The 23,357-nt window shown below is 50.2% G+C and overlaps 9 protein-coding genes across 9 annotated transcripts; 2 read left to right on the top strand and 7 right to left on the bottom strand.

Moving 5' to 3' along the window:
- Nucleotides 1-704: 704 nt before the first annotated feature.
- On the bottom strand, nt 705-4,898 carry N7517_009688 (uncharacterized protein; the record flags this gene model as incomplete). The annotated part of the gene is made up of 2 exons (XM_056727411.1): nt 705-4,709; nt 4,854-4,898. The coding sequence occupies 2 exons, from the start codon at nt 4,896-4,898 to the stop codon at nt 705-707; spliced, it is 4,050 nt and encodes a 1,349-aa protein (XP_056575983.1).
- A 519-nt stretch (nt 4,899-5,417) lies between these two features.
- On the top strand, nt 5,418-6,632 carry N7517_009689 (alpha/beta fold hydrolase; the record flags this gene model as incomplete). Its single annotated transcript, XM_056727412.1, has 1 exon — nt 5,418-6,632. The coding sequence occupies one exon, from the start codon at nt 5,418-5,420 to the stop codon at nt 6,630-6,632; it is 1,215 nt and encodes a 404-aa protein (XP_056575984.1).
- A 1,547-nt stretch (nt 6,633-8,179) lies between these two features.
- Nucleotides 8,180-9,703, bottom strand: N7517_009690 (M28 family metallopeptidase; the record flags this gene model as incomplete). The annotated part of the gene is made up of 2 exons (XM_056727413.1): nt 8,180-9,574; nt 9,626-9,703. The coding sequence occupies 2 exons, from the start codon at nt 9,701-9,703 to the stop codon at nt 8,180-8,182; spliced, it is 1,473 nt and encodes a 490-aa protein (XP_056575985.1).
- Nucleotides 9,704-10,180: 477 nt separating this feature from the next.
- Nucleotides 10,181-10,435, bottom strand: N7517_009691 (uncharacterized protein; the record flags this gene model as incomplete). Its single annotated transcript, XM_056727414.1, is given in 2 exon segments — nt 10,181-10,328; nt 10,347-10,435. 2 exon segments carry the CDS (start codon nt 10,433-10,435, stop codon nt 10,181-10,183), a joined length of 237 nt encoding a protein of 78 aa, XP_056575986.1.
- A 255-nt stretch (nt 10,436-10,690) lies between these two features.
- Nucleotides 10,691-10,969, bottom strand: N7517_009692 (uncharacterized protein; the record flags this gene model as incomplete). The annotated part of the gene is made up of 2 exons (XM_056727415.1): nt 10,691-10,805; nt 10,860-10,969. The coding sequence occupies 2 exons, from the start codon at nt 10,967-10,969 to the stop codon at nt 10,691-10,693; spliced, it is 225 nt and encodes a 74-aa protein (XP_056575987.1).
- A 9-nt stretch (nt 10,970-10,978) lies between these two features.
- Nucleotides 10,979-11,418, bottom strand: N7517_009693 (uncharacterized protein; the record flags this gene model as incomplete). The annotated part of the gene is given in 2 exon segments (XM_056727416.1): nt 10,979-11,300; nt 11,315-11,418. The coding sequence occupies 2 exon segments, from the start codon at nt 11,416-11,418 to the stop codon at nt 10,979-10,981; spliced, it is 426 nt and encodes a 141-aa protein (XP_056575988.1).
- Nucleotides 11,419-13,406: 1,988 nt separating this feature from the next.
- On the bottom strand, nt 13,407-16,036 carry hexA (putative Woronin body protein HexA; the record flags this gene model as incomplete). The annotated part of the gene is made up of 3 exons (XM_056727417.1): nt 13,407-14,385; nt 14,647-15,032; nt 15,989-16,036. The coding sequence occupies 3 exons, from the start codon at nt 16,034-16,036 to the stop codon at nt 13,407-13,409; spliced, it is 1,413 nt and encodes a 470-aa protein (XP_056575989.1).
- A 2,161-nt stretch (nt 16,037-18,197) lies between these two features.
- Nucleotides 18,198-18,691, top strand: N7517_009695 (uncharacterized protein; the record flags this gene model as incomplete). Its single annotated transcript, XM_056727418.1, has 2 exons — nt 18,198-18,288; nt 18,327-18,691. 2 exons carry the CDS (start codon nt 18,198-18,200, stop codon nt 18,689-18,691), a joined length of 456 nt encoding a protein of 151 aa, XP_056575990.1.
- A 1,501-nt stretch (nt 18,692-20,192) lies between these two features.
- N7517_009696 (uncharacterized protein) lies at nt 20,193-22,490 on the bottom strand (the record flags this gene model as incomplete). Its single annotated transcript, XM_056727419.1, has 4 exons — nt 20,193-20,896; nt 20,952-21,211; nt 21,271-21,690; nt 21,910-22,490. 4 exons carry the CDS (start codon nt 22,488-22,490, stop codon nt 20,193-20,195), a joined length of 1,965 nt encoding a protein of 654 aa, XP_056575991.1.
- Nucleotides 22,491-23,357: the final 867 nt, after the last annotated feature.

Here is a 23,357-nt window from a genome sequence, read left to right on the forward strand (position 1 = left end):
TTAGGTAGCAAGACCAGCACAACAGACTTGTTATCCTAGCGCAAAATTTACTGACTTGAATTATAAAATGTAGATGAAGAATTAGGGCGGATCATATTGTGTTTTTTGTTGACCAAATCTATGAAAAGTAAGTCTGAAAACGGCCAAGACGACGCAACATCTCGTTTTAGAGCTCGCCCGGCCCTTATAAGGGATCGGGGTTGAGATATAAAAGAACGACAATAATACAGTGTGGGAAGGAAGAACGAGGGTATCATGGAAGCGAAGAACTCCAATGGGCCACACCGGAAGATAAAAGGAAATAGAAGGAAGAACCAGAAGAGGAAGGAGGGAGAGTATAACACCCTGTTGCAGGTCAGAGTTTCTCCCGAAGAGAGCGAGAAAGGTGGAATACAGGCCACAGCCAAGAAGAAAAAAGAAAGAGAAGGGTGAGCCAGAAGAAGCAAACCAAAGGGCGTATATCAGTCATTAGAGATTAGATATCGGCGAAGATGGAATCGATTTTTGAAGGCAAGACAACGGTAGCCATTTTAGGCCACAAGTCTTTCCTTGTAGAAAAGGTTGATTGGAGAAGGAGAAAAGAAAGAAGGGGATCAAAGAAGGGAATTAAAAAGCATTTGAACTGAAACGTGAAACATGGGTATCTGTTCAATCGTCTGACTCAAATAAAGATCAAACGAAGCCAGTTCAGATCCGCAGCATGATCAATTCCGCAGACCGAATGCCTTCCGAAGAAGAGGAAATCGTTTCTTTCGTCCAGAGCCAGTGATCACGATGTCGCGCGCCGAAAGCCCATGGTCATCGGGGTTCGTGAATTCAGAAGTGCTGTCATTGTTTGGATCTGGTCCGTCGCGGGGTACCCCGGGCTCCTTCGCAATCGGAGATGCACCGTGAGCGCCATTCCCATTGACAAGGGCGCTCTCATTGTGTACTGCACCTGCACTATGTGTTGGCGGCGCAGGGTCTTGCGTTTGGAGAACAGATGACGGGGCGCTGTTTGGCTGTTCCGCGACTGGCTGGAGAGGCTCTTCTTCCTTGGCACTGGGGTGAAGCGGCCAAGGGTTTGGCCCCGTCGACTGGCGTTTAGAGTTTCTCTTCACCAGCCTGGATGGGCGAGTCGGCTCGGGATTCCCAGCAGACACCGTGGTTGTGGTCATGCCGCGGTTTCCATTCACCATGCCCTCGCTGCGTAATTGATCGCGTTCCAGAGGCGACCGCTCTAGGGGGATGTCTCCCCGCGAGGGGCTTTCGACGCCAGCTTCGCGAGCTCTATTGTCTGAGTTCTTGGGTTTCTTAATCCCTAGCCGGGTGAGAAGTCCTGGCTTCCGACCACGGGGAGGCGCCATGATGAACTCCTCTAAGTCTCTCTGCGACATGCCACGTTGTTTGGCTACAGCTGCCATTCCAGACATGTTTGTTGCGTTTTTCCCGTAGGATCCAGGTGAAGAGGTCGTTGGCTGGGACGCAAGCACTGGATGTGCTTGCTGCCGGGCGCTCTCTTCCGAACTATCCTCCAACTCTGTCGAGTCACCGTCGTCGGCACCTTGGCGACGAGGGATACCGCGGACAGGACGTAGCTTGTTGCTTCCAGGCTCTTCGTCGCTGGAATCTACGAATCGACTGGCGAAGACCCGGGGTCGGGCTTCATCCTCGCCATCTGAATTTGCGAACCGAGTTGAGCGCGCCAACTTAGGGGGCGCCTTGGTAAACTTCGCTCTTGGCGGGGCCTTCTTGTTTGTTGAGAAGAACGTATATCGCTCACCTCCCGCAGGTCCTCGGAGAGTCTTACGCATTGTGCCATTCGAGGAGCCAGATGAAAGAGGACGATGTTCAAGGGGAGACTCGTTGCGTTCCGTTGGAGCTTGCACTCGGACGTTAGCACCAGCAGCGCCGGCTCTCATCGTCCGTCGCAAGGAGTGGGGATCTCCACGGGGAGAAGATCGTTTGAAACTGCTTGAAGAATCACTTTCATTCGACATTTGCCGGCGCAGACTGCCAGGAACACCTGGTTGGCCTCCTGAATTGTGGAAAACTGGACCAAGAGACATGGGACGTGGTTTAGCCTTGCCACCTCGTGGAGAAGCATCGTTGCTCGACCACCGAGGGTCCTGCATACGAGACGTGCCATTCACATCCACCGACATGGGGCGGGTTCGCGCGGTGCGCTGTGCTTGGACGCTGTCATCCTGAGCAGTCACATTGCGAGTTTGCAACGGCACTGGCACTGGCGAGTGTGCAGAACTAAGTCCATGGCCAACCGAAGAGGCAGGAGATTCCTCTACCAGGCGGTTGACCGAGTCTTGAGTCGGTGTCATGCAGCGCGAATCCGCAAGTGGTTGATCTGTCACATCTTGTGACTGACTATCCACGATGGCGGCTCTATTGATAGGCCTTGGCGTTGCGTCCCGGGATTCGCTCGCATTCTCCTCAATAGGTACCGATCTAGGTGCTGATCGATTATCAACAATGGCATTGATGGATCCAAACCCATCACCGTCAATGTCTTCCGCTGCATCGCTGTAGATGCTATCACCAGACGACTCCTCTGCGTCCAAGTCATCCAGCTTTGGAACAGCGCTCGCCACGGCCTGGGCGCTGGTCTTCTTCGCAGCCGAATCGAGACTGCGGTCTGAGCTGGAGGGCGGGAATCCTCCCGGAATCCTATACTGGTCTAGGCTAGCTCTCTTCACGTCGAGATTTTGGTTGGTTTCGTCTGCTGGGGGCGTAGCAGGCTCGACAGCAATAGCAGGCACAGATAGTTCAGAGCCCACGCTGGAATACGGCTGTTTATCAGTGGCGTCATGGGTGACTCTGGCCGCTCGTTTGGCCCCTGGGCTGGTATCTGAATGCAAAGTATGCAAAGTGCCGTTGACAGATAATTGCTCCAAAGCGCTCAAATCGCGTGGGTGGAAATATTCATCTTTTTGCGTCTTAGGCGGCAAACTTCCGACAGTGTGGTCATTTGAGAGAGATATACCCGGCTTTGGCACCACATCAGATTCAGTCGAACAGCTGGACTCATTGTCACTGAAATCAGGGATTGGCGACCTCTTATGAGCGCCGCCTCGGCTTCCTCGAATGCTACCGAAAGATGGAAGAACTTGTCGGGGTTTCATGACTACATCCCAGTCATCGTCGCTCGCAAACTCCGCGGGCGACTTCTTCTTGCCAACACCAAGCCAACTCATACGAGACTTGGATTTACCGCCGGGTTGGGAATCAGGCATATATTCTTCTGGCGAGGTAGGAGGGCTGGCTGCTGCATTGAAAACCTCAGCCTCATCATCGAAACTGACCTTGACAGACTTCTTCTTGGCATCAACCCGGGATCCTTCGTCAGAAGCCACCGAGGTTCCATCTGATAACTCGCTCAGTGGTAGGACTCGACCGGTTGCCTCAGCCCTCCTATTAGGCGATAAGGAGGTTTCTCTTGGGTGTTTCAAGGCCGATTTGACAGGAGATACTGATCTGGGCGGAGGCTGGTGAACTTGATCACCGGCTCCAGCCACTGAGAGTAACCTGGAGAAGCGAGCAGTTCGACCTGGGCTGCTCGACTGACGGTTTGGCTGCTGCCCTATTTGCAGTTCCGTCGAGGGGGATGACGGCACTGGCACTGCCTCTACGTGATCAGCAGTTGGAGAGGCACTCGTCATCCGGTCTCTGCCTTGCCGCATGGGAATATCTTCGACATTCATGCCATCATCTTTGGGTTCTACTTCTTCTCGGATGGTGGATGGCGCAGGAAGAGATCGGGAGGATGGGTGTTCACTTTCCACGCTGGCCACGACAGACACTGCGTTACCCGTATATTGGTCTAGAGGATCGGCCTCTATAAGCGAATTATGCAGCTTTCCAGTCCGACCATTCGCACTTGGGCTGTTCTTTGGCACACTAACCGCTTGGGCTGCAGCAACTGCGGTGCCAGCCAAAGGACCAGATTTGTTTACAATGGGGCTTTCCTCTAGACTGCCAGAGAGCTGTGCCGTAGGTTTCCCCATTGGATGTTTGTCAGATACCTCAGCAATCGATTCTTGAATAGCATCGTGGAGGCTCATCGGATTACTCTCAGACATCGCGGTTGGCGAGGTAGCCCGCGAGCCCAGGGGGTATGAGAAGTTCACCGAATTTCGACTCGCTGATCGTTCCAATTCTGGAACAGTCCCAAGACTAGTTACGCGTTGATGCGTAGCTAGTTGAATGGGAGACCCTCGCCCATGTTCCCGATCCACGCCCCTCGCTCCAGTGCGCGGCGGAGACGATGGAGGCGAACGCATTGACGGTTCCATGCTCAGTGCGCGGCGGTTCGGCAGCTTCCGCGGTGTAAACTGGGCCGGGAGACTAGGTAACGGCGGCACATCGACGGGTACAGGGACGGGCCCGACGGGTCCAGAGCTTGTAGCTGGGCGATGGGGGGACTGGTCGCGAAAAGTGCGTGCGCTCATCGAACTATTGCTACTGGAGCGGCGCAGCGTCCCGCCCACGCTGGCCGAGCGGCGACCGCCAAGGGGGTTAACCTGTGACTGGGTCGAGCTGCGCCGCTGGACCATGCGTTTTGTCTGGACATTTTCGATGGGGGTCGGGGTGGGCGTGGAGTTGCGAAGCGCAGCTGCTGCCGCTGCGGAGGATAAGCTGGCTGTGGAGGGTTGGGATTTTAGGAAAGCATGGCTGGCGGCGGACTGGGCGGATTGCGCGGCGGGTGAGGAGAGAGGCTAGTAGGAAGGAAGGGGACCTGTCAGTTTCATTTTCATGCATAAGTTGCAGCTACCCGTTGGATTGCATCAAGTCATGCAGGACCCATTCGCAGATAGGGAAATCTGTTATCCTTGCCAAGGTATTCGACGCGTGGAACATACCTGGTGATGGACAGAGGCACTTCTCTTGCGACGGCCGAAGACCATTGTTCAGAGTCTCGGACCTTGTAAGGACTAGAACAGATCAAAGACGGGATGGCCGGACACTGCTTGGTGCAGCGCCGGGATCCGATATTGAAGTGGATGAAGGGAATGTGGATCTCCTGATGATGTGATGGGTAGCTATAATAAGATGTAGAAACTGGGAAGCTGAGGAGCCGAGGGGGAACAACTCGGGAGGGATTGACCAAGTTAGGGTCAGAAACAAGGAGATACGAAGCGAGAGAGGTAGAGCATTCGAAAAGCAGGGTGAAAGGAAAAAAAGAAGATTAAAGCAGGTCTAGGCAGATCCAGGCAGATCCGAGATCGAGACGAACGTCATGACTTTTGATTTCAGGCACAGAACTTGGTTTACCGCCTTGGGCTTTTTTTATGCATTGTTTATATTGTGTTCAGTCTTACCTCGGTATATATTATGTAGATGTCTTTACTCCGTACCTTTCCCATATATTCCATATATCCCATATACTATTTTATACATATCACATCTAGATTGCAATCTCAACAATGACCCTCCCACCCCTCCCCCTCCCCGCAGGCATAACAAGCCGCAACATCCAGACCAACGATCTAAACATCCACATACTAGAAGCTGGCAAGACCCCAGCAAACGACAAACCACTGATAATATTGCTGCACGGCTTCCCAGAAATCGCCTACTCATGGCGCCGCGTGCTCCCAAAACTAGAAGCAGCAGGCTTCTACGTTGTAGCCCCGGATCAGCGTGGCTTCGGCCGCACCACAGGCTGGGACACGGCCAGCTATGAGGACGTCGACCTGGCTACCTTCTCTCTGTCTAGCCTAGTGCGGGATATTGTGCTCCTCGTACATGCACTAGGGTACCGCTCCGTGCGCTGCGTTGCCGGCCACGACTGTGGCGCTGTATCGGCAGCCATGTGCGCCCTAATGCGACCGGATTTCTTCCACAGCGTGGCGCTCATGAGCCATCCGTTTAATGGGGCCCCAGATTTACCGTTTGATACGGCGAATGCGGATGCCGCGGCGGGTGGGTCTGATACGGCAGCAGCCGGTGGTGCGGGCGGTGCTGAGGGGTCGGCTGCTGCGGTGGGGATCCATGAGACGCTTGCGGAGCTCGGGCACAAGCATTATAAGTGGTATTACTCGACCAAGGAGGCTGGGCCTGAGATGTCAGATCTAGGGCCTGAGGAGATGCATCGCTTCTTGCGGGGATACTTCCATCTGAAAAGTGGTTCGTGGCCGGGCAATCGGCCACATCCGCTTGGGAAGTGGTCTGCGGCCGACTTGCTTCAGTTACCTGGGTATTACATCATGCCGTTAAATGAGACGATGCCTGCGACGGTGGCGCGCGATATGGCGCATGAGCCGTCCGACAGTCTGGCCTCACACTCGTGGCTGCCGGATGAGGAGCTTGCTGTTTATGCGAGTGAGTATGGTCGCACGGGCTTCCAGGGTGGATTGAATTGGTATCGTGTTCGCACTGCTGCTGGGGGCCGGTATACGAAAGACTTTGATGTCTTCGCTGGGAAGAAGCTCGAGCCGCCTTGTGCTTTTGTCTCGGGAAAACTGGACTGGGGTAACTATCAGGAGCCTGGTGCCATCGAGAAGATGAAGAACGGGGTTTCGTGCGCTGATCTACGTATCGTTCGGTTTGTGGATGGGGTTGGGCATTGGACGCCCCAGGAAAGTCCAGATGAGGTGGCACGAGCGATTCTGGATCTGATCGGGGGTCTGCGCGACTAGGTCCTTATATCTGATGCTATTGGACAATTACGTATTTTGTAATTTGCCATTTGGAACAGTAGAAGAAGGTCTTGGAGAGACATGAGAACGTTATGATGAGAATTTGAATAATGGGAATGATCTGAACGAACTGGACATATTGCATTTGACTCAGAAAAGTAGATGCCATTTGTGTCACACATGTACACCTCAACGGTACCAGAGACGCAATTCTCTGACAGTCTCACTTATGATAATAACCGACATGCTATATAATCGTACCTTGTGCAGCTCCCCAGTTCATTCCTCGACCTGGCGAGGGCATCCACTGCGGGTCCGTGGCCGGGGGTCTTGTGGCTGGCACCACCACTGGAATTAACCCAGTTGTGGTTGAGTTGTCAGTCGATGCCCACATGCTGGTTGAAAGAATGGATGGTGGGAGCGAGATTGGTTGACGTGAAAAAGTTGAAAGAACCAAAATAAAGGGACATTTAGCTATATTTTGATGTCTTCAGTTCCCTTCTAGGTCTCTGTGGTTAACATGTAGCTTGCTGGTCTGTTATCAGGCAAAAGAACGCGGTTATCGTGATGAACCCAAAAAGATTCCCGTACATCGATATACCCAACGGTTGGAGGGGATAGTTGTCGGTCATGAACAAAAGTCCGGCTCCTTTCTGGAGCTGTAGTCCAGCCACGTTGAATTTCACTGCTGCGATCACAAGTCACAGTGATCACTAGCCTAAAGTTCCCATCAAACCCGTAAACTATGGGATGACTTACCAGTGCCCGTCTATAATATTTTTTCGTCATTCTTGATGGCGCTACTTTTGCACCAGTCGAGCAGTTACTTGTCCCGCCACGACTCAACAGCAGGGTTCTAAAGGCGTCAATCGTGCTGTCATAGGTCTTTTTATTGACAGGGTCAGTAAAACTCTGAGGGGAGGTAGGCATATATTCTAGGCCTTACCGAGCAGACACATCAACATCAGGGTGGTGTTTGATTTTCGATGGATGTCTCACGATCTTCGAGGAAGCGGAATGCAAGCTCTCACCTAATCAGAAGGCATGCCATGAAGACGAGTTCATGGTTTCCTTTGACTTGAGAAACGAGGCAAGAAAATAATCAAAGGAGGCAATGAACTCTTTGCACTGAGCGAGCACAGCGTGAGAGAAAGGTTGATGTTCGTCATTGGGGCCAAGTTTGGTCAAATCGGAAGGAACGTCGCCTCTCCAAACGAAAGACACCTGAGGCATAACACTACAAAGCTACCTAGGTAGATGAAGAGAAACATGCCGTCGTCATACTTATGTCCTGTATCACAGGGCAGCTAGAACTATTTATTAGGATTATATGTATACATTCGATACCATACAAATACATTCTCTGAATAACCACGCCATATCTACCACATATCTCTACTCTTGGTTACTCAAATCTCAAAGCCCATATTTGACAGAATATGTGATATATTCGTGGTAGACAACAATTTTAATTACCAGAGAAAGATAGATTGACTTAATGCTAGCTTATACCAACATTGGCGATCCGTAATAGGTGAACACACCGATTAGATCTCGACCAGAGAGTGGAAACATCCGGCCTTCTTGGTGTGAGCATGTGCCCGGGGTGCTCTTTTCTTGACCTCGGTGGGGGCCACACGCTTGGGGAACCCACGAAGGCTGTTGGCATATTTTGCGACAGAGAAAGCTGTAGCCTTCGCGTTAATCAGGAATGCCTTGTGGTTGAGGTTCTTCATGTCATCACCGGCGGCATGGTAATTCACATCGTAGGCTACACCTGCTTGGCCTCCGAACAGCTTTGCTTCTTCTTCGGTCATGACGCCTTCGGCACCAGTGAAAAGTCCACCGGCGGGGATTCCACGAGAAATGAAACCGTCATAGTCGGATCGGCCATCGAACTCAGTGGCAATAGTCGGTAGCTTCTTGGATTTGAAATATTTCTCAAACATGTGCTCGATCTCGGCAGAACCTGAAGGTCCAGTCTCGTTAAAGGCGCTTCCATCACCATCGTAGATCATGAGGGCATAGTTGGGCGAGGCAATCATATCGAAGTTGAGGTAAAGTCTGATCTTCATGAGTTCATCCTCGGTAAGGTGCGAGGTGTAGTACTCGCTACCCAACAGGCCGAACTCCTCGCCCGTCCAGAAGCAAAATCTCACGGCATTCTTGACAGAGTAACGGGTCAATGCTTTTGCGACCACGAGGTTGCTGATGATACCAGAGCCATCATCGTTGATGCCTGGGCCGGCATCGACTGAGTCGGTGTGGCCTCCCAATGAGATGACGTTGTTGTGATCACCACCCTTTGTCTCTGCAATCACGTTGAATGTAACGCGATCCTCGGCTCTGCTGTCGATCTTATAAACCACAGTCACGGGGCCCTTCGCTGCCGCATCGAGCAAGGCCTTGCCGTCGACATCAGTGACTCCTGCAATGGCGGCATAAGGGCCAAGCTCACTTTTCACTGCACCAAGGGTTCCACTAAGAGAACCTGCTTCGTTGTTGTAGATAATCACCGCAGCTGCCTTGGCTGCAGCACCCACCACCGACTTGTCTGCGAAGGTACATTCTCCACGTTTTACTAAGGCGATTTTACCAGCAACATCAGCCGGGTAGTCCGCTACAGTGCATCCAAGGTTGGCGACCACGGCCAGCTCCGCAGTAATATCAACGCTGGGACTGTATGTCATGGCACTCGCTGCGATATCCTCGCCGTCGAGCGACAGCGAGGTCTTCGCAGTAGTCCATGTGTGCACCTGTGGCTGCTTGTACACATTATAGTAGCCAGTCTTCTTCAACTCTCGATAGAGGTAGTCAACAGTGGCGTTATGTGCGGTACCACCAAAGACGCGATTGCGCTCGGGGTGCGCATAAGCGAGATCCTCAAGATGTTGGGTCCCCTTTAGGAGGTCCTTCAGTTTGATATCATTGGGGAATTCATCCTAACAAGTCAGACATAATCACGACACCCAAAATATACCATGCGTACATACCGGTTCAACCAGGTGCTTCCTCCGACCAGCTCCAGCCAAGGCCACGGATAGGTGGGTAATCAACAAAAACAACTTCATCGTTGAGTAATGCGCGAATCGATACTATTCCGAGTCAAGGGCAGGCCGTTTTTATACCTATTCTTCGGGCTTGTCCGTGACCACACGAATCACGCGATGATAAAGTACAATGGTGCATGATTGGCAGGGTCCCAAGGGGTATGCCAAGAGGCAGGCTTGCTGCACTTGGCAGAGGGGAAGCAATTTCACAGGACCGGCTAGTCCCCTACAGGCGGAGGCCCGACGGTAGTTATCAATATGAGGGCTTAGGTTACAGTGCCAAGTGATAACAGCCGGGAGTTGCGGGGGTTGCGGGGGTTGGTTGCGCTTATTGTCTCTTGCAAATTGTTATCGAGCGGTATGAAACACCTGAAGACTAATTATTGAATCCGTACGGAGTCCTACGTAGCGCTTATTAGGCGTCCTTGGCAATGCTCCTCTTAATCATATCATCCCATTTCAGATTGGGGCGTTGAAAATTAGGTACAAATGCATCCTTCAGGACTCCAACTCCATAGTATCACAATAACTGTCATGGAAAGGATTCTTCCCCTCACCGTAGATGAAATCATGAGCCTCCTTTCTAAGCCCCTGGCTTCGTCCAATCTCACGCTTCATATAGGATAATCCAGTCCTAGCCTTTGGCCTTACAGCAACATCTTACTCTCCCCACATCCTGTTCTTATGTACTATGTTGCACATGTCCTCTAGCAGACCATGCCAATCTCCACCGTCGATAAGGAACTTGAGCATGCTAAGCTTGACAGGGGGGGGAATTACATCAGACTATGAGATTAAGAAGCGGGACAGTTCAAAGTGGCGCAGCCTCGGCCATTTGTCCACTGGCACGATACTCTATAGCGGAATCAGGAGATCAAGTGGTCTGGGTGCATCGTAGCTGTCCTTATCCTAGGAGTTATTGTTAGTGACTATCATGCATAGCGTAAAACGTTCCATGTCTTTTCCCTCGCCGAGTGCACGGCGTAGCCGGCCATGTAGGAAGGACCGCTAACATCGGTCGAGGCTATCTTTATCGCCTTCTCCACTTATGAGCATGACAATGTCAAGACGGTGGAAGCCTAGACTTTTCATGACGGTGGCAAATTGTTGACTCTTCGCAAGGCTAGTCGAAGCTCGTACCGTTTATCCCAGTCGGGAGATGATTGGAAGTCATAACCAGTTTGGAAACAGAATTTGGCTCGTTAACGAGGGCACGCATCGTAGTGCAGAGCCCGCGGTGCCGTTATCTACGCTCTGGGTACTCGTCCCACTCATACCCAGTTGCATGATCATTTGCTATTGTGGGGAAGAGCCATCCCGTGGAATGAAATAATTAAATCCCTTCGGGAAGGCGCGGATCATGGGGGTCTGGTGCAGCGGAACGAAGAGATGACCATGGGCTGGGGGTGTGATAGTGACTCTTTTCAAAGCAGGAAACTGCCTGACGCTGTCTAAGAATGCGCGCAGATCACTGTTGTCGGCGATCTTTCTGCTGACGCAGTAATCGCTGATGATCTTGCCAGACTCCCTCAACGTAACTTTTCGTTGGCTGAAATGCCGCGAAAGACTTATATGACGGGTGAGTGGGCAGAAGAGACGCGCTTGAGGCGGAGAAGTGCTATATTATTGAACTGGGTACATTCCAGGCGGTATAATTTTATGTCCGCATTCCATAGATGTAATGCGAGGGATGTCCATAGCTCGAAGGCAAGCGCGGGGAGACTAGTGTAAGTCATGATCTCCTAGACTTGAGGTTGGAGGGGAAGTTGAGGTACTATTAAGCACCCAGAGGCACTAACAGGGATTAAATAGGCAAGATGAATATCGAAATTTAAGGTTCCATATTACCGGGGGCCGAACTGTTAAGCCGCTCTCCATTCTTGGAAGCATGTACATACCCCATTTCCAAGCCCTGTACGACAAAAATACATCGTTTGTAAGGCAGACATAAGTTTCATTGCCGGGAGATGAATCTCATGCATGACCAACTTCGGCGGATATGGTGTACTAAGGAAAAATAATGCCTTATCAGTAAAGATAGATCGAAACTGGTTCTGTCGCATTGCATTGCCTGAGAGTAAATACCTTGCGATCAGATGCAGCAAGCGAAGACAACACATGCTCCGTCTGGCATGTTATGACCCCACGCCCATAGCACAGCCATAGGTATCATATGAGTCCCATGATCTTGATGAAATGAGATCCGGCGCGTGGAGCGAAGGGATTCAAAGGTGTGGATTTAGACAATCTTCCAACTGATCCTGGATCATAATACCGCCTTATACATAAGTATGGCTTCCTCTGCACGTTCATCTGCTGGACAGTGTGTAGGTAATGACCGCGACACGAAATCTCGTCCCTGGGCTAGATAAAGAAGAGCTTGGTCAGCCCAGGGAATAGGGGATTAGATATGTGCCTTTGATTGGTCAGGGATAAAGCAAGCACAAGTACAACTCACCCCATGAGCTTGTGCATTATTCACTGGGATAGGTTAATCGGCCCCAGTCTTCATTGTCGATATTGTTGTCCCCATCTGCGCGTGTCTGGTCAAGTTCTGTTTACTTGTCAACTTTCCCATAAGCCGCACCTGCGCCATCCGGTTCTTCAGTCAGAATGTACACCTGTCCTCGGCTTCGTTGTCTGGGATTAATGATAGCAATTTGTGCTGGAAAAGATGGTATATGGCCACTCAGTGGAATGGTCGAGGGTAGACAACGATGCGGTGGGTCACAACGTCGAGCGAAGAGATGAGGATAATTTGACTTTAGTGCAAATGTTGATTTGAGTGACAGGTCGGATCTGAGTAGCGTGTGAGACTTACCGTGGGACCCCAGATATGTGGGAGGGAAATCAACGTGAAATGAACGGGATTGTAAGAGCGAGCAACGCGAAAGGTGAAAACTCCTATCAAAAAGAACACGGATATCAAGATGAGGCTCAGCCGGCTCGGCTTCGAAATAGGTGAGCATCTATAGACTCCATCCAGGGGTGATTATGATTACATTTCGTAGCTCTAGAAAAATTATACGGATTCATTTTCTAGCTAACTGGAATGATAAGCCTCTGGTGCACCCTACTCCAGCAACAGCTTCCTTTTTCCAACCCCCATTTTGAACCATATTTGATCAATAAATAGTCCACGGGTACTGCGTGGCTGTCAAATATACATGGATCTATAGAAAAGTCGAGAAAACCGTGGAAATGGCCGGACGTGCCAAAGGTCGGCGTGGAGACAGCCGCGGCCTACCATGGTTATGAAATATGTTTCCCAAGATCTATAACTAACAACTATATTTCCACCTACCTCAACAACATCGTAAAAGAGAATAGCAGATTTTGGAATATATTTGCATTTAACTTGAAGGAATATCGTAGGCAAAAAGCGGCAAAACTTGATCTTCGCCAAGCCAATAATTTATGCAAGATGGGGTTCTGCCCAACTTCAATATGAGGTAGAAAAGTAAAAAAGCGGAGTAGATACTGTGGACCTGGCCCCGATTTTTGCATTATGAGCTAGTTACAAGGAAGTCAAGGCTAATTGAGTACAGATAAATCCATTCAAGTTTTCACCAGCACACAAAAAGTTGCATACATGAGATCGTCATACAAAAGAAAATTAAATCACACAAGCAAAAGGAAAAGAAAACAAATAACTATTCATCACACCATGGATGAGGGACAAACGTATCCAGACCCCCTCTAGGAGAAACCCAGAAAAAAAAATTTACAGACGGGAGCCGTGGATGACCTTGTAGTCGACGACGAGCTCACGGCCACCGTCGTTGATGACGAGGGCACGGACGGAACCACGGCCGTCGGCGAAGGCATCGCCGATGCGCTTGAAGAGGTTGCCCTGGGTGATGACGGAGATACCCTGCTTGACATCACCGCTCTCGGTCATAGCGACGAGACGGTTATCATCACGGAGGTCCAGGATGCGGTAGGTCTTGAAGACGGGGCCGAGCATAGTCTGGACAACCACGGAGGGAGAGGGGTTGGCGACGAAGCTGGACTCTTCCTGCAGCTTGCGGGTGAAGAGGTCGACACCGAGGTAACGGTGCTGGCCAGTCTGGGGGGAGACCGAAATGCGGATCACCTGGCAAGGGCGGCCCTGAAGGATCAGGATGTCGCCGACGCGGATGAAGTGGCAGGGGATGGGCACGGTCTCGCCGGAGGAGCCGCGGTTGCGGGGCTCGACGATGCGGACGTTCTCACGGGGAGCAGCGACCTCACCGGCATGAGACTCCTCATGCTCAGAGTGGGAGAAGGGGTGCATGACACGGTCGGCAGCACGCTCAACGCCGCGGCGGAAAGAGTGGTACTGGCCTTCGTCGTCGTAGTAACCCATTTTGCGAGTGGGGGCGGTGTCACGGGTAGTGGACTGAGAGACGTTTACTTGAGACGGGGTGGAGTAACGAGTACGGGGCTGAACTTCACGAAGGTAGACGTCGTCTGCCTTGTAAGAGTCGGTCTGGGGCTCGGAGATCCGGTCGTACGAAACGTCGACGGACTGGGCTTGGTAACCGTAGGCGGAGTCTACGGGCTGACGATAACGACGGTCGTAAGAGACGTCGAGGTCGTAGGAGGGAGAGGTACGTTGACGGTAGTCTCTTTCAGTAAGGTCGAGTTGGTTCTCGACGACTTTATCGTAGACTTGAGTACGGTCTTCGTAGTCGACAGAAGGTTGTTGGTAACTGGGGTAGCTAAGAAAGGTCAGCCCACATGCACGGGTACCATAAACATATAAACAAAACAAGCCCGGTCACCGCTAATTGAAGTGGATCAGGTTTTGATGACACGTAATTTTAGTCCCCGACCAAATCCGTAACCAATCTAAACCGAGATAGGAGATCTCACAACAAATAATGCTAGTTCAGCTGCAGGTCTCCACTTTCACAAGTGGATCTCTGGAGGCTGGGGGTAAAAAAACAAAAAACCCAATACCAGGAAAAACAATTACATACCGTTCACGAGTAAGCTCAACTTCAGGGGCGTAGTTGTGCGAGGACTGGTGCTGGTGCTCGCGCGAGTGCGATTGCGAGTACTGCTGCGGCTGCTGCGTGTACCGAGGGTGCTCTTCTTGAATGCGAGAACGCTCTTCTTGGACGCGAAACTCGACTTCTTCCTTTCCGTGAACAGGAGCGGGAAGGGGAGCGGAACTTCGAGTATCTTCCCGTTCGGCGCGCGAAGTACGATCGAAATTGACTTCTCCCTCTACTCGAGTCTGAGTAGTTTCAGAGACAGCGTCACTCCGGTACGACGACGGGAAGACACTGAAGGGGATGGGAACACGGGCGTCAAAGTCCAGATTGACGGACTTTTGAGCGTCTCTTCTCGAATGCCTTTCGAACTGTCGTTAAACAACTCGAAAGACTAAACAAGAAAAGACTTGAAAGGGAAGTCTTTCTCGAAGTGGGGGTGGAGGAGAAAAAGAGAAGATCTTTTTTTCCTGCAAGAGATAGGTAGATGATTGGAATGGAGGGGAAAAGATAAGCTTAAGAGATGAAGAATGCTAGATCGTAGGAATGGAAGAGGAAGAAGAAAGAGGGCAGCGCAGTTGGCGAGCATCACGTTTATTTATGCCAGATCTTTGTTTACGCCGCCTTGCCGGTTTGGGTTCTCCGCTGATCACCGAGGCTCACTCTCCTCCTTACTGTCTCTCTATGGTATTTGAATTGTCCTATCAGAGTTGTACAATGTGTCTGACAATTGAATTCTCTTGTTTCTTCCTCCAGTCAATCAATCTAAGCCCTCTAGGAACGCATATCTCCATAGTGATGGATACCCCGAACTGCAATACACATCGGGCCCTTTCACATGGGGGGCTGGCCAGCCTGCGCGTATTGTCACTGCGCCACCGACTCCATCTCCATGGCAACCTCCGGGTCGAATCGGACATCTGGATCCTCTTGGCGCCGATCGCGTTTGGCTCCATCACATCGGCACAATTGCATTGGGGTTGCGGAGACATGGTCACTGTGATTCCCTCGGCTTAAGAAGTATCCTTGTGCTTTTCATTCTGCCACTGGGTGTTTGCTAGCCAGCAATTGGCCCATATCTGACACCATTGACAACACAGCATGTTACAGCATACGGTAAATTGATACCAATACCAATACCGCTCAATGCACTTCTCCACTGGAAAGTGATTCATCAAGCTCCTCAGACCCTCTTTTGGGTCCCCAGCCCCGGCCCAACCACTGCGAGGCGCCAGCCAACGCCAGCCAGCGCATGCAGCTCATGCCTAGACCCTCTTACCGCAAAAGAGGCTGGGAAATGTGTCTCAAATAACGGTAACTTTCGCACTTTTGTTTTCTCTGTGATGAAACATCTGAAGAGCGTTACCAAACGCATGTTTTGACTCGAGTCACATCACCATTGGACCTCGTCCAATAATGGAGTGATCTTCCAATGTTGATATGTGGCCCCTTTTCACGGGGTTCTCCGTATGGAGCACGGAGTACCATGGTACAATTGTTTCCCATGGGGGCGGGACCAATTGTCTACCCGTGGACGGAATATAAGTGGACTTGCAAATCCAGCCATGACTACAGCCTTCACTCTGTATGGAGTACATTGATAGAACTCAAGACTTTTCAGTTTGCAACACCAAAATGATAATATAAGAATATCTATGGATCACGGAGCAGAACTTTTTTTCAACTGTCCTAACAATTTTGTACAACATGCTTGTATCTCCAATTGTTCCACGCCCTTCAGTGTTGGTTGCACAGCTCCACCGTTCTTCATCTTATGTTATTAGAGCTCGCTCATATCCCTACGGACTATGGACTATATACCACCACTCTTTCCGGGGTCAGCTGAACCGAGCTGTATGTTGTACATCTACATGGTGGGTTTATTTTAACATCAGTTGGTTTCTATTGACAGCTAGAAGTTTGAGAAGATCAGTATTATAGTAGCTATTCTACTTGCATAATGTCCTATGGAAGTAAAATAATCATTGAGTAACAGGATTGTAATTGATTGTGAAACACTACTATAAACAACTTCATTTTGTATGTACTATCCACGGGACTGTGTCATCTACCGAGCTACTGTTGAGTCAACTACAATGCGAATAACCATCTGCTTGCGCAACAGATAATTTGATTATTTGGCAAGTTGCGACCGAAATAGCTGAATGTCCAACCTTGGAAAGTTTCGAGATTTGTTGGTACACAGAGACACCTGGGTTACTGCCATGCGACGACCTAGCCCCATGAAAAGTAACGAAATGCGAATTGATCAACGGGTCTCAGTAATCAGACGCACATACTTGGTTCCTGAGACAAGCGAATTCTCAATCGTCCCCATATATGATATAATCTCGTCCCCGCTCTCGGGAATGGCGGCAGAAGCTTTACTCCTTCAATGGGAAAGAATCTTGAGATTTCTCTCCAAAAAAGACATGAGCTACTATAATTTCTTTTTCTGGGAGATCTGACAGCCCTGGTGTGACAAGTAGCTGATATCGTACTACTGGAAGTATGCAAAACATATAAATTTAACCATCGACATGCGAGAAGTCCCCCAGGTATATTTTCATTGAGTGGTCATGTAGCGAGCTGATGTAGTCGATTGTTTTTCGAGTTCTAGGAACCGATGGACAATGTTAAGAAACAAGAACCACGCAGTTTCCGATATATCGCACTCGATGCGTGGACTTGTACAAATCTTTGCCAGCCTCTTCTTCACTCGAGGACAATAATGAATGGGGAATATGAACATGGGACATGGAAAGATTCATGAAGTTGTGGACTTTGTAGCTAATCGATAATCCCCAAATGTGTTCGTAGTCCCTTTCCGGGTCCAAACTTCCAATTTCTCCTTGGATCTATTTTCGCCTTTTGAGGTATTTCGTATCATGCGCGGTGTGACAATGGAAGTCTTGATACTCGAAAAACCTTGGGTTGAGATTCCAGTAACATGTTGACTACCTGCAATTTCTCCGATATAGCAATGCTATAAGTACTTATTTCTAGCATTAAGTATCTATTGAGGTATTGTTGGATCAACAAAGCAGATAACACTCGGCTTTTGCAACCAAAATTATGTCTTTGAAGAAGCTGCAGCCGGGATGACAATCTCCGGGATGGTTCCGGTTCACCGGAATGGCTCCGGGATATCTTGTGTCTTCATTCCATGGCTTTAGGCTTTATGCATATGCCTGAATGTATATTATTCTACTGAATAACATATCTGACTAGTTCGCAATCGTACCCAGAAGCAACGTTCTTCGTCATGTCAGTATCCGAATATCTCCCTTCTATGGAGTATATTGTCACAGCTTTGATCATTTTGTAGTTGGAATTGAGGACTTCCAGCTTCCCGGCTTGATCCGTGGACCCCACATGAGACATGCTATAATCCCTCGGTTTGAGAAAGCCCGACGAACTTCCATCCGCTACTAATACTAAACACTGGGACGAGTTGATAAAAGGAAAACCACGACATCCACGACATCATGTCCAACGGCATATGAGTCTTGATATCTCCCCCCGTCACTAATAATATGCATATACTAACAGAGACCTGGTTCTGGGAATCAAGACACAACCCATCCGGTATATTTCTCGCCGCTACTGGACCAGTAGACCTAGTTAGTACGTCTCATGGTTGGATATGGTTGCATACTAACAAGAAAATGCACTCGCACGTGTAGCAGCTGCAATCACGAAGCCCGAAAGCACAGTCCAAAAGCTTGTCGAGATTGTTGTCGACTACACAGTTGGCAGCGATGTAGCGCCTATTCGTGCAATTCCTGCGCTGGCTGTCCTATATGCATTTTGGACTTTTGCCGGCAGCAGCTCTTTCTCCGTCGCCGGGCAAACCATGTCCAGATCACACGGTCTCGACAATGATCACCCTCGCAAGCATCGTGGGAATATGGAGGGCTTGCCACTGCGGCTCATGTCGGCCCATCACTCGCTGGTCGAAATTTCCCATTATTTGCAGCTGGAGCATGTCTCACTCAAATACTGGCCCCTGCTGACCAGCAAATATTGAATCTCCTAGGTCTTCATGTATTGTTGAAAGTCTTCGTTTTCTACCCTTCATATGTCGTCGGATTTGCGCCGACAAGGACACTGTCACATCTGCTGTCTGTTTCTGCTATTATCAGAGTTTTCTGGTTGCTTACAAAATTCTGACAGGACTTGGTTACTAGAAGACAAAAAGAAGATTTCAATGGGGTACACTGCATTATCAACCCAGCTTCCATATGATTTATATCGCAATGTATGGATGCACCTGTTATTGAGTCAAATTCACTTGTAAGGACAGTAAATATAAAGAGGATCTATGTTCTGCATTCTTGATTAACAGAGATGAACTATGAAAGTGGATAATATATACATAGGCAAGTATAGGACAATTTCGGTGCGATCACACTTGGAACAAGTGACAAGTGACAAGCAGGGAGTAGTTATATTAATCCAGCTCATAGACAATAAACTATCGACTTAGAAAAGTTTGAAGCTTTGCTGTAGTTGAAATGTTTACCTAATTTATCTAGCTGATGCCTAGGCGGCTTTGGGTTGACAGGTTGTTGGAGCTCAGCTCGAGACGTCCCATCCAGGTCAGATGTCTATAAGAGATGACCTTGTTTGTCAATTACAAAGACGGAAATATATCATACAATACATACTCGATACCCATTTCCGAGCCTATAGTGTAATATCAAAAGGCAATGGGAAGCTAACCGAGCTGCATTTTGACTCTAAATATAGTCGGCGATTCGGTCTTATATTTGATACCAAGTGCAACGTTATTTGGCACAGCCTATCAACAGGGTCAAGCGAGATGCCCACGAAGGAGAGCTCGGGAGAGCCATTGGCTTTGTCACTACGTTGACCAGTCTCCGTTCTTCAGCTATGAACCAGTGTCTTCTCACACAGACAAGGTATCTATGTGCAATATACTCCATACTTGGTAAGGAACACCATTCCGCCCCTAACACCTTGAATATCTGCAACAGACAAAAGAGTAGTGATACTATTCCCACTAGAGAAAGAAAGAATTTCTTACAGACAGACAAACAGCCATATATAGGCCCTGACTTTTCCCCAGAACACCAAAAATCAAACCCGGGCACCAAAACAAGGAAAGACAGAAAAGGACAAGAAGAGGGATTCTTAGAAGAACGACCACACCGAGCAGCAAGACATAATAGTCATAGCAAAGCATGGATCACAAATAAACAGATAGAAAAATAACATGGGCAATGGAACCTTGGAACCAAGCAAGAACCAAGCAAGACGATGGGTTGCCACTGGGTACATAACATCCTTGTTTTCCAGTATGATCATGACGCCGGACCAGTATGGAATAACATGGAGAAGACAAAAGAGAAAAGAAAAAACAACTGAGATGAGGTCTAGTTAGTGTACATCGATAGAATGAGAAAAGCAAATTAAGATGGGTATCGTGGTGCGAAGCAGCGGATAAGCTCAAAAGATGAGATGGACCGAGAAGAAGAGTGAAACCAGCTGTGTGGTAGTGGCGAAGACTACCGTTCTCCAAATTTGCCGTACTCCTGCTGCCACTTAAGCAGATGGCGAGTGAGAACGTCCATCATCTCGACGCTGCTGAGCTCCTTGAAATCCTTTTCGTGGTTCGTCGACGACTCGCCGTAGCCGCCGTCTGTGGTTGCGGGGCCGGACTCGCCGCCATCGCTGCGCGTGGATGGCATAGCGCTGTCGATCTGATCGACCATGCTCTTCAAGAGCAGGCCCTGGGCCCGGTCGCCATTGCCCGTAGGCGTGGAGTTCTCGCCGGCAACGGCCATCTCCACTTGCATGCGCGAGATGAACTCCAGGATGGCTGCTACTCGGCGCTTCATCTCGTTCATCGTTGTTCGCTGTGGGTGCATGTGGCGTGGCTTGCTTGGCCGTCCTGACTCCCCACCATTCATGTGTGCTCCATTTACACCGCTGTAGCCAACCCGAGGGGATTCTCCGCCAATTTCGTGGGACTGGCCGCGGCGCGGCGAGTTCGCCATATACCCGACATCTCCATTCCCGTTGGTGTCCCGATCTTTCGTATATTGGTTTCGTCCAACACGACCGCGACGCGCGGGAGGTCGACCGGACTTGCGTGTTGACGGACGAACAGGCGTGGGCTCCTGCGGAGTAGGGGTGTTTGGGCTTGCTTGGGACGGCTCAGGCTCTGGCGGTGCTGTCTTGGTTGGGGAACCGATTTCGTGCTCGGATTCTGTTAAGACTGTGTTACTAAGTGGCAATTATGCACTTTGGACTGTGTCACTCACCATCTCCTTTGCGCCGGTTTGAACGTTCTTTTCGACGATTCGCCGCTTCAGGAGCCTCTCTCTCGCCCTCATCGGCGTCATTCCCAGGCTCTTTCTCGATCTGGCCTCGAGACGTAGCTCTCTGTCTGCGAGTTCCATTGACGGCGGGTTTTTGTTTCGTCTCATCATCTGAAGGCGGGTGAGATGCTATATTGCTATGCTTCGAGACGGCGCTGGGCGAGGGTGAAGTAGTTCGCGGACGTTTCGCTCCTTCTCTGTTCCTGGGTAACTGGTCAGCCACATTATCCGAGTCAACGCTGTTCAGCCTAGGGATACGCACATCACACTGTCACTTCGACTTCGCTTGCCCAGATGTGTGTCCGTTTCATCCGCATTGCTTTTGGTCTCGGCCTTGCTCTCCTCAATTGCGCGTCGAATCAATTCTTCTTCGTCGTAAGCGGCATCCCGGCTGTTCATTGTCGATCGCCGCTTGGCATGTGCGGCGGCACTCTCGCTGCTCCGGGACTTGGGATCCTTGGAACGCCGTGATATGTCTCTCGACGAGGCACGAGAGGAGGGGCCGGGGGACGGGGCCACCGCCGGAATGACTGGGACGGCTGGCACCACTGGTACCTCAGGCACTGCCGGTGCCACCGTTGGGGCTGGGGCTGGGGCTGGGGGTGGTGGAGGTGGTGGTGGTGGAGGAGGAGGCGACGGCACTGGTTCTGGTGCAACAGGAAGGTAGGTAGAGGAGTGTTGTCTGCGGGATTGTTAGTATGCGTCTTCAAAGCATTCTATATAGCAACATAGAGGAGCCATTTGTATCTCATAAATGGGGAGTGATTGTGCGCGAAACTGCCTCAGAAAAACAGCCCCTCCAAGCAGCAATAGCAAAGCACAACCACCGAGGTATAGGTTGACACAAATGTAGGGGCATGTAGGGCCGAGTAAATTCAAATAATAACGGGGGTTCACTCACCCATGAGGTTCGTCTTTGATCTTGTGCAAATCCTTCCGGCACTCCTCGCAGAAATATTCGTCAGGACTCGTTGCCTCGTCCATGATTCCAACACAACCACCATGTTGCCAGACTTTACATAAGTCACACTGGATGAACATGCTCCCAATGTCATCTGACATGGGATCAGATGGATCAGTGGGAACTTGTCCCGACTCTAGCTTGATGGTGCCGCGACCGAGTGCCTCGCGACGAGAAGGAGGCAATCCCGGATATTCTTGCTGACCGCAGAGACATCGAGTTACTTCCTCCTCCTCATCATCTAGGTCATCCTCGTCTTCTTCACGGGGTGGATCATCGTCGTCGTCGTTGGCGCGCTGGCGCTGCCGCGTATGTGGAAGGTCTTTCGAGCCACCCTCAGCATCATCGATGGACTGAGAGCGGTTGCCGGTCGATTCGCGAGGAGAAGGATTTTTGTGATTCGATCGAGTGCTTCTCTCTCGAGTAAGGGAGTTTGAGGAGCTGGAGGAAGAGTTGGTGTGTTGTAGGAGGGCAGGAGAGGGCTGGGAGGTGCGAGCCCGAGAGGAACGACGAGGAGTCATGGTGGGGGAGGGTTAAGGATTGTAGAGTAAAAAAGAGCTCTGAAGGTTAGACTAGGCAAAATCAACAAGTTTTTGAGACGTTGGTTGGTGTGATTCCAGCACTCGAGAAAAGCCGTTTGCGAGGGAGCTCTCGCGCGCGATTGAGAGCTCTTGGGGAGGGGAGTTAAGTCAAAGGGAGCAGGACAATTGGGAATCGCAGATCTGTATAAAGTCGTCACAAGGCTCGATGAAGAGCCCGATGACTACATAGTCCGAGAAATAATTCCTTGTAATGGCGGGGAGGAAGAAGAGAAGGAGAAAAGTGCCGGAATGGGACTCCAAAAGATCCAATCGCCGGTTTCCCCGCTCTCGACGCCTCTTCGACGCGCGAATCTTTCACCACTCATGCTGTTCGTGTTTCACTTTTTTTTTTTTTCCTCCATTGCCTATGAGGGATTTTAATCATGGTTTTAGTCTACATTTTGCCGTTCTTTCAACCAAATATTTACAGAGTACAATGGCTTTGTGGTCCACTAGTGGGAGTTGCTCTGTTACCACAGGATAAATCAACCAGAGGGCTTGCCAGACAAAGAAACCTGACCAGGGGACAAGGTACATCATGCAATACTGTATAGGGCTGCCGACGTTCTCCTCTGGAAACCGATGCGATATGTCCGGAAATAACTCAAGGAGCACTGTAGGACGAGGCCAAAAAAGGTCTACCACGGTTAAATGGCCTTGGAAGGGTTAAGCCGCAAGACTCAAAGTTGTAGGAACAATAGGATTGACCAATCTAATGACTCCTTTCGTCTCAAGTTTTGTATGTCTGGCCACCTCCTGTACCGATTGTGCCTCCCATTCAGAGCCGAACCCGTTTTCGGCGCCGGC

Source organism: Penicillium concentricum (assembly GCF_028827145.1).
Source record: "Penicillium concentricum strain IBT 3081 chromosome Unknown utg000004l_segment0_segment0, whole genome shotgun sequence".
In the NCBI taxonomy this organism is placed as follows: domain Eukaryota; kingdom Fungi; phylum Ascomycota; class Eurotiomycetes; order Eurotiales; family Aspergillaceae; genus Penicillium; species Penicillium concentricum.